The sequence below is a fragment of the Maylandia zebra genome, linkage group LG10 (assembly GCF_041146795.1).
Source record: "Maylandia zebra isolate NMK-2024a linkage group LG10, Mzebra_GT3a, whole genome shotgun sequence".
Lineage (NCBI taxonomy): Eukaryota > Metazoa > Chordata > Actinopteri > Cichliformes > Cichlidae > Maylandia > Maylandia zebra.
In genome coordinates this window covers 17,026,738-17,036,814 of record NC_135176.1, presented here as the reverse complement: position 1 = coordinate 17,036,814, position 10,077 = coordinate 17,026,738, and the positions used below count along the sequence as shown (strand labels likewise).

The 10,077-nt window shown below is 41.2% G+C and overlaps 1 protein-coding gene across 1 annotated transcript; it reads left to right on the top strand.

Moving 5' to 3' along the window:
* The first annotated feature begins 1,443 nt into the window (after positions 1–1,443).
* Positions 1,444–8,458, top strand: mis18a (MIS18 kinetochore protein A). Its single transcript, XM_004550063.3, has 5 exons — positions 1,444–1,784; positions 2,333–2,399; positions 3,976–4,098; positions 4,834–4,936; positions 7,764–8,458. Exons 1-5 carry the CDS (start codon positions 1,544–1,546, stop codon positions 7,842–7,844), a joined length of 615 nt encoding a protein of 204 aa, XP_004550120.1. The 5' UTR covers positions 1,444–1,543; the 3' UTR covers positions 7,845–8,458.
* Positions 8,459–10,077: the final 1,619 nt, after the last annotated feature.

Here is a 10,077-nt window from a genome sequence, read left to right as displayed (position 1 = left end):
ATGAGAACACAGGGCAAAACCACGTCAAGTAACAAACGAGAGACATATGTTTTTTCTATATTTTCTAAGATATTTCATAATACAAAATTAAATAAAAGATAAACAGGCGTAATCAATCACAGTTGGTAAGTTAAATAAAAATATATATTAAAAAAAACTTTTTCCAAAACACTGTTTCCGGTTCACGTTTCCTGTGGGCAAACAAAGATGAAGAAAAACTTAAAATAGATCGCCTCCATTTCCGTTCAGTTCGACGGAACTAAAGAGACTTGTAGACTTGGATTGTTAGAGCTAACCAAAGCTAAACTCAAAGCTACAACTCTTGAAATAAAACTAAAAATTACAATTTCAACAAATTAACAAAACAACATGAACCTACCTAAATAAAAATGTGGAGGGAATGTCTTAAATTTTTAACTTTTCCAATTTGATCACATTTTTCACAAGTGATATTGGCTCTTTTGTTGTATTATTGTTCTGAATCAGTCTGGATTCAGTCTCACACTCTGACATTTTCTTCTTCTTTCAACTCCTTACTTTAGGGGTCATTACAACAGACCATATGCTTCCATCTCATCCTATCCCTAGCATCCTCTTCTGTCACAACAACCTTCTGCATGTCTTCCTTCACTACATCGCTGAATATTCTCTTTGGTCTTCCTCTTTCCCTTCTCCCTGGTAGTTTCATATTCATCATCCTTTCCCCACTGTGTCCACCATTCCTCCTATGTCCAAATCATCTCAGCTGTGCTTCTCTAACTTTGTCTCCAAAATGTTCAACCTGAACTATTCCTATGAAGACTTTAGTATCTTCAGTTTAGCCACCTCTGGTCTTTTTGGGAGTGCCACTGCCTCCAAACCAAATATCATGGCACATCTCACTAGAATCTTCCAAAGCTTCTCTTTCACGCTCGCTGCTATCCTTCTGTCTTTACATTCATATCCACCATGCTTGCACTGTGTTCTTCACATCTCATGTGTATTGTTTGTTGCTTTGGATGACTGATCCTAGGTATTTATTCTCATTCACCTTCACCATCTCTACTCATCTCTGTGTGCGTTGAGACAACAGGTTTTGTGATTTGGTGCTGTATAAATAAAACAGAATTTAATTACTCTTTGGAGTTTCACTACTTTTAGTAACGTTTTACCTGACCTGCTGTTTTTATTGTTGGTGTCAGATTAATTATAACACAGTGAATGATGAATGTTGGTTAGAGGTGGCCCCTGTGATTTGTTTTTATTTTTCATTTATTTATTTGCCCAGAGACCCAACAGAATCGCCACTGATATACGCTTTGTTCTCACCGGGCTGAGTGCCACAAGCTAATAAATAAATACGTTAACGGCCAACAAACAACAACAAGCTAACAAATATTCATATTTAAAATTATTATTTTAAAAAAATGCATCCGAGTGGAAGGACGAAAGCGGAAGTGCGTGCAGGTTAACGTTTCGTATCGTCGGATACCTCTCGGATGGTTACTTCACCGTCAACAACCCGCCGAAGTTCAAAATAGCTTGTTTGAAAAAGCGAGTAGAAATGGCGACGAGGAAACAGTTGGAAAAATCTTATAGTAAAAGTGTAAATAACTCCACGTTTGACGCGTCCAGCATAGACTCCACCACGGTCGGGGAAAAGCTTTTCCGCCCCACCGAGAACGAGGAGGAGAACGGCGATGACGGACCTGTGGTCTTCATCTGCGCGAAATGCAAGCTGCCTGTCGGCGATTCATTGTCCTGGGATGGAAGTGAAGATGATCTAAACCAAATCAGACTGAAGCGTAAGTTTGGCTTGGGAGATTGTTTGCCCTTTTAGCCCAGAGCCGGCCCAAGTTGTTATGGGTCCAGAGTTTGATTTGGGGCCCCCTTGTAGGCTCAACGCCTACCACCCACCCCAGCACCAGCAATATTAACTATATGTTATCAATGCTTGATTGTTTGTGCATTGTACCCATTTTACAAAGTTAACTATTTAAACTGCTTCTGAAATTTTCAAAAGGGCAAAACAATCATAAAGAATTTAACAGAAATGTAAATATTATTTTCTTATGTGAACTTCAAATGTAAAAAATGAAAAAAGTTAATAGATTAAATAAGTATTTGAGTAAAAACACCCTCTACTTAAAGTCGGTGTTAATATATCTGTAACTTTGTGCCTCAACTAATGAAAGTGCCCTTCTGACATGCATTTTACCTTTCATATTTATTACTTTAAAAGGAGATACATGTTAAAATGAATGAAAAGACTGATGGCCTGGTGTGCTTATTTACAGGATGTGAATTTACAGATTTTTGAGCTGCGTTCAGCTGACCTATTTTTTATCCTTAGGGGTCACTGACAATGTCATGATTGGAAAGGAGAACCGACTGTACGAAGCAAGTAAAAAGTCTCTCTGGTAAGATGATGCCCAGCAGTAAAATATGTATTCCAGTCCTTTACTACCACCTAGTTTACTACTAGTTAATACTAGTGTAGCACAAAACTTACAATGTTCACAAGTGGATGAAAGCACCAGAACTTGCACATAGGAGTCTTTTATGATTTCTTATTTAATCAAGTCCATTAGGGCAAGGACAGAGAGACTCAAGAGGAGCTTCTATCCCCAAGCCATCCGTGCCCTAAACACACACACCCGCCCTCTCACATCATCTATAATTGACTGAGACAGGACTCTCTTCCAGACACTTAACCAAGGAACAATGTACATTTCAAATTCCTTTAATTTTAAATATGTTTATATTGTCTATTCTGTAAAATAGTCAGATGTCTATAATAATAATTTCCCCCAGGGATCAATAAAGTATTCTGATTCTGATTCTGATATTAATGTACAGAATTCACCTGCTTGCTGCTACCACTGCACATTCACCCAATGTATATACTATATATATATATATATATATATGTTCTTCCTCTTACCCCCCCCCCCCCCCCCCCCCCCACTGTGTGTTATACTTGTATAACTATACATGTGACAAATAAAGAACCTTGAACCTTGAAAACTCAAGATGGTCTCTAATTTCAGTAAGGACTTGGATTTCCCTTTTTTGATTGATGCTAGTGTCAAATTCTACACATCCAACCATGTGGGAGTTGACTTTAGAAGTCTGAAATTACTCATAAAAACTTCCTGAGAGGATTGTGGAATCAGGTTGAACAGATAGTGTTTTTGTTTCAGTCACATCACCTGGATGGACCTCTCACACTCCTCACTCAGTTCTGTGGCCCTTGAAAAGCTTGATGCATAGGTAGCAGGTGATCATCTTCTTGCACTGCTGAGGTGTTCTTGAAGCAAAGGTTGCTTTGATGGTGGCTTTCAGCTGGTCTGTGTTATGGGGTGTTTGTCATCTTCCTGTTGACAAATCCCCACCGATTCTCTCTCTGATTCAAGTCAGGGGAGTTAGCTGACCCATCGAGCACAGCAATAACATCAGGTGATCAGCAGATGGAAGAATGTGCTGTAGATGCTTCAGTTGTCTCTAGCCAAGGAAAGGCTTGATATGTGGAGTACAACAGTTGCCAGTCCTTCGCCGAGGATGTCTGTGTGTGGTGACAGCAACCTCAGAGCACTGTGAAGATCTCCCAAGTTCTTGAATCAACCTTTCTTGACAATCAAGTCTGCAATGATCCCTCCTGCTAGTTCACTTTTTCCTACCACACTTTTCCTCTTCATGCAAACTTTCCATTAATATTCAGTACTCTGTGAACAGCCTTTTCAGCTATGAAAAGTGTTGATAGTTGTCAGATAACTGCAGTGGACTCTGAGATAGATCTATCTCTGAAGCGTTGCAGTTTTAGTACAGGTAGAGCAGTAATACCACATGTGCATGCCTGATTCCACAACGTCCATCGGGGCAGGAGCAGGGTAAGCCATTCTTTTGGCATTTTTTATATATATGTATGTGTGTCCTTGTTGGAGTAAATCTGTTTCTCTGTTTGTTGTGTTTTTTCCTCCTTTAATTTCTCTACAGTTTGGTTGTGGATCTCATCTGTCGAGGCTGCCATTCTGTGCTTGGCATGGTGTACACATCCACCCCTAAGAACCTGGACCACAAGAGGTTTACCTTCTGTTTCAGTGTCGCTGACATCGACAGGTGCGTTTTTGGGACAGACTTTAGTTTAAACAACAACAAAACATGGTTCATGAATTCACTACTTTTCTGATGACTCCATGCGGATAATGCATCACATTGCAAAGCTCAAATCATCTCAATCAAGTTGGTTTGTTGAACCTGACAATGAGCTCAGTGCATTATAGAGAAGCTATAACAGAGAAAATTTGGGATGTGGAGGAACGGAAAATTAACATTGATGTGCCAACAATTCTGCAGCAACTGTGTGATGCCATCATGTAAATATGGACCAAAATATCTGAGGAGTGTTTTCAGCACCTTTTTGAATCTACAGCAAATCTTGTGGCTCTTTTTGAACCTTGAAGGCAAAAAGGTTGTCTAACCCAGTGTACCCAGCAGTGTACCCCCACTTAAAACATGGATCTTTAGTATATACTCACGATGAAATAGAAGAGGAAGAAGTAAAATCTCCCGTGCAACTTTTCACAAAGATTTAAAGAATAAAATATTTTGGTGATTTGTTAAAGTAGATTAATAACTGAGACACAAAGCTTTGACATTTTACATATCAAACAGAAGAGATGAGACATGTTGTATATTGTTATTTTAGAACAAATTTTTATTAATATTTTAGTTATTTTGCAATAAGCTGTACTGTCTCTGGTCATGATATTGTATTTAATACCATTAATCGTAATGTGTTCATGGTGTGAATCCTCCTTTTACAACTTTATTGACAGTGGAAATCTTTTTCAGCTACGTGCTCGGCTCTGGAGGCCAGATGTTGGCAGCAGAGGGCCCCAAAGAGCAGCCAGTAACACTGGAGTACAGAGGCATTGTTGAACAACAGCTGACAGAGGTAAATTACTACTGCTGCTTCTCTTTGTCTGCTTTCCCTGATGATGTCTTGCTTTGGGAAAAACAAAATGTTTCACGTAATGAGCAGATTTTCTGCTCTAAAGCTCACTGTAAACTGATTATATCTCCAAACGCAGGTTGACATTAGTCCTTAAAATTGTATTGTTGCTTTGCAAAAAGTATTAATGTTAAAAAATCAAAATCTGGTCAGCAGGTCTAAACTCTGAAATAGTTTTTCTTTATTGACCTGTCTCTGACATAGTACTTTCTCATTAGCAACAAGCAGCGCTTTCGTTGATGCCCAATGCATAGGTTGTACTAACGGTGACATCAGCTTACTTTTGGGAAACCCTTTGTGCTGTAACTGGCAGGCAGACACTAATATCAGACATTACCTCATCTATCCGTCTCGTCTTATGCAAGCACTATACCATTTTCTCTGGAATAATAGCAGTGATGTTAATATGTTTAGGGTTCAGTGTTGACATCCAAATCTCCTGTTTGCAGTTATCCAATATCTCAATTTTAATTTCCTTACCCTAATTTAGTGTCATCTTATAATTCTCATTATCACTGCTCAGGAATTCTAGTCAGATTTTTCACGGGAATCGTGGAATGACTCCCAAAGTTGAAGTCTAAATCACCCTTTGTTTAAAATATCCCACAAAAGCACTAATTGGCCAGTAGGCGGCGATAGCGCGCAGGAGCGCCTGCCAGCCCTTCCACACTCTCTTGCACCGGGGACAATAGATGTGATACAGACCATGCTGAGGAATCTTCGCTGGAGAAAAACATGTTTTGGTCATGGAGTGTTTTTGTCACGGTAGCTTGGTGTGTGTGCGCGGTGCTCTGCTTTCACTTTGCACCAACCTGTGAGTTTTCATCACAGACCATGTGAACCATTGCATTTTGAGATGCTATCTGTGCAGCAGTATATTAGGAACAGGTTATGCTGATTATGGGACAAGAAAAACAAAGCACGAGCAGCGTATGTCTTTTTAAATATCTAGAAAGACTTGTAGGTGTGTCTAAAGTTCGTTAAATGCTTTGTTAAATTTTTTTGCCCGTGACCTGAGTATTTGTGTATAATTGCCTTCCCTCTTCCTTTTCCATTTTTGTGATCCACCAAAAGATATACGTGAAAACCCCCCCCAGTTCATCTGATTAAATTAAACCAGTGTCACTGCTGTGAGAATATTACTACACTGTGTGTGACGCAGACAAAGGGATACCCCAGGAAAGTGCATAATGAAGTGAAGATATTTACCTCATACTGGCTTTGGTTAATATTTGGGTTGGATTTACTTCTTAAATCCATCTTGCTTTGAGTGTTTAGTGCTTGTCTATATAGATTACAGATTAATCAGACTATAACTACACAACAGTTATATTAATTTCTGGTTATAGGCAGGTTGTCTTGTTAGCTATTGGTGCATTGTAACAAGATTATAAAGGTTTTTTGATCAGCTCAGATATTAACATCGCTGCTTTCTATTAATACTTGTTTGCAGACAAAACCCTACATCAAGATGATACACTTCAAAAACCCAGTTTCAACTTTAAGGCTTCAATTTTTAAGATATCTAGCTGGGTGTTTTTTAAATCCAAGGCTCATGTAGGTATAAAGTTAAACGTTTTATTGCTCAGTAAAATGTTTTGATAGTAACAGGTCTGAACTTTCATCAGTTGTTAATGTTTTTGAGTTTGAAAAGTGTCATTTTAGTCTGTTAACTGAATTTTGGTTTATGTTTATGACATTTATTGCTAACCAAGTTAAAGTACAGGTCAAGTTTTACTGTTTTCTGGCATTTTATATCAGGATTGCCTCATTATTTGGGGAAATAAATGACAGAACGGTAACTCAGATTTTCTAGATACATGTGCCGTTATCGATTCTGCTCATAGAGCCTAGCCTTTATCGAGTCCTAAATAGTTTTCTGCGTCAAGCATCCCATAGCTTTCCAACAAACAAAAACCACAAACAAACAAAGAAACAGAAAGCGTAGGAAAAAACGGCTGGCAGGTAACTCAGGTGTGCAAAAGCTCCATGCTTAACGAGTTTGACATCATTGTCTTCCACTCAGTTAGAAAAACAGAAAAACACGTCCCTGTGTTTGCAGCACGGAGTGAATAATTTGGCGTCTGTTTCTGTTTTACCAGTTCTCGTACACTGACTATGAGATTAAAAAAAACAAAACAAAAAATTGTTGCGTGCGCCCATTTTGTTAAATGAAAGGAAGGTGTGATAGGAGGATAGTTTTTATTCTCTTTGCAAAATGTAAAACGACAAACAAAAATCGTGCAGCAGTTTTGGTAAACACAGGTGGCATTCGTGCTCTCTCTCCGAACCCTTTTGCTCTTGGTCTTTGTTCTCAGCTATCTGATGATGCTCGTGGCTCCTGATGCCATGCTTAATGTATTCTGTCTGTCTGCCTCCCTGTCCCTCCGTCTGTCTGTCTGTGACTTGCAGACACTTGTTTGGGTTTTTAATCTTCTACCCTCAGTGACCTGTCTCCCCCACCCCTCCCACTCTCTCACTGCCCCTCACACCCGTCTGCCCCTGACCACTTCCTCTCTGGGTTACCTCATTCTTCTTCACTGTCTCCCTGTACCAATTATCTTTACTCCTCCTCCCCACTTTCTTCCTCACTGCTGCTCCCCGCTGCTCCCTTCATTTCCCACCTGTTCCGTTTCCCCCTTTGTTTCTTCCCCGCTCTGAATCCCTCCCTCCTCTCTCTATCCTCTACCTGCCCAAAACGCAACACAATTTCTAAACCATCCTTTTCTCTCTTTCCATGAACCCCCCCCCCCCCCCTAATCTTTTCTAGATGAAAATGCTGGTCATGTCCATGGCACACAGGCTAGAGGAGATCGAGATTGGCCTTCAGGAGGGATGCGATGACGCCTGACAGCGATGTTTAATATCCACACCCCTCAGCTGTACCTTTACATTAACGCTTTTATCTGTGACATATTCCTCGAGTTATATGAGTCGTCCTGACCGCAACACCTAAAAACACACACACACACACACACACAAAGCTTCCACTCTGCTTTGTCCTGATTACCAGTGGTGAAACAAAGCCTCCCTGCACTTGTAATCAATCACGTTGCCAGCTCTCGCGGCTCATGGCACCGTCTTCCCTGTAGGTCGTAGTGCAGAATGAATGCGCGCTACGAGCAGAATGTTTATTTGTTCGGGATCTCATCAAACAGGCTGCTCACTCAGCACAATGCTGTATTGATCTGGCCACTCGACTCAAGGCCACACACACTTTTTCTTTGTTCTCTCCCTCAAGTGTGGAGCCTTGAAATCAGGCTCGGATACATGCTTTTAAACGTCCAGTCGTCGCAGGAACTGATGAGTATTTGCATTATTCTGTTCCAATGATGACTGAATTTTCCAGAATGGGTGGAAATTACCATCTGTTTCTCTGTGCGTTTACTCATTGTTGGATTGTTCGTTTTGTTCTCAAAGTTACATGTTTTTCTCATCTGCGTAATAAAGCATTGAAGTTTCAAACATGTTCCAGCATTGTCAGTTTCACATTGCAGTTTAAACCAAGCGAGACAACTTTAAACTGTCAGGATAATCTTTTTAAATGTTTCTTTTGCACTTAAATTGTTTGGGGATCAGTGGCTTATCCTGCTTTGTCTTTAATTAGACGTATTTCTTGGATTTAAGAGTTAAACAACCAGTTTAAGACCATCAAAACTGGGAAGGTTGCTTAAGTCGGGGTCAGTGGGTTGATTAAATGTTAGAGCATTAAAAAGTGTTTGTTTGTTAGCTGACCTCTAATGTGCCTAGCAACACTTTCTACCAAAAAGCAGCTCCACGCCGTACCGCTTGCCCTCCCTCACCCACGAGGTTTCATCAGCCTCACACAACAACAACAGTGAGAAACGGCCAACCAGCACGCTGTATCCAAGGGCAGGTTGCGATGGCAACTGAGAGCACGTGCTACGCTGACTGCCTGTTGCCATCTCGTCATCGTGTTCACCGCCGGAGGAACAGCCAGCCAGCTCGCTGGCCAGCATGCCTGTCAACAGACGTTAGCCCCCCCCCCCCCCCCCCCACTCGTGTTCAACCACACACCACACACAAGGGAAGAGTCGTGAATGAGCTCACCCCTCCAGCCCCCCAACCTTAATCTCTGTGTGATGTTTTTCTCTCTCTCTCTCTCGTAACTCCACCCTTGGTTCTTTCTCCCTCCCCCTCCCTCTAATTCTCCCCACCCTCTACTGTTGTTGTTGGTAGTGGGGGCGAAGTCAAAACAACAACAAACAAACCGCATGGTTTTTGTTGTTTCTGGTAGCGGTGGTCGCAGCAGAAGTGTTGTCTTTATCCAGCTCTCGCTTAAGGATGAGTTGCCTGTTCGCATCCTGCGGATGGATGATGCAAGCCAGCCGACCAGTCCAGATGTGCGCTGTTGCACCCTGTTACACAGGGTGGGTAGCAGGCTCGTTTTGGAATACATTTCCCAGTTTGCTTTGTTTTTTCCCCATAGAATGAAATGAAGCTTAAAGGCTGTTACCTCTGTTTAAAGTCTGCATCTCAGGGAACGGCTCAGTGGATCGCCTCTGAACTCATCTGGCCGTTTTTATATATAGACTTGGTGTTGGTGGATGTGTTGCACTACTGAGTGCAATTATTGCACCGATTTCACCCCGTTCACCTCTTACTTCTGAACCAATCGTTACCACCCAAACCAGGACCAACATAGAAACACACGTCTGTCAGTACCTCTCATTCTACAAGCACTCGGGGACAAAGGATGAATAATGCAGAGGTAGCGTCTGAGTGAAAGTCGCCTCCCCTCTCTCCCCTGTTTTCACCTTCCCTAAGCAATAAGGAAGCAATGTTGCCATGGAGGCAATGAAGCCTCGGCACGGCAGCAGCCAATTGAAGCCTTTTCTGTGTGAAACAGAGGACCAATGGCTGCTCAGACTGATGCTGTTATTGCCACGGACTCTGCGAGCTGATTGGCTGTGCTCTGCTCTTTGATTGAATTTCTGATCTTGTTTTTGGAGAGGAAAAAATATCTCAGGGAGTGCCACCTGTGCCAACTTTGAAAATATGTTTGGTTTTTTTTCGATGGATAGAAAAGGATTATCTTGTGAGAAGGCAAATGTTTCAGTTTT

Excerpts from the sequence above, each read along its gene's own strand:
- mis18a (XM_004550063.3), top strand. The coding sequence starts at position 1,544 with ATGGCGACGAGGAAACAGTTGGAAAAATCTTATAGTAAAAGTGTAAAT. Across the intron at positions 2,400-3,975 it reads GCAAGTAAAAAGTCTCTCTG|TTTGGTTGTGGATCTCATCT; the intron begins GTAAGATGATGC and ends ATTTCTCTACAG. Across the intron at positions 4,099-4,833 it reads AGTGTCGCTGACATCGACAG|CTACGTGCTCGGCTCTGGAG; the intron begins GTGCGTTTTTGG and ends AATCTTTTTCAG.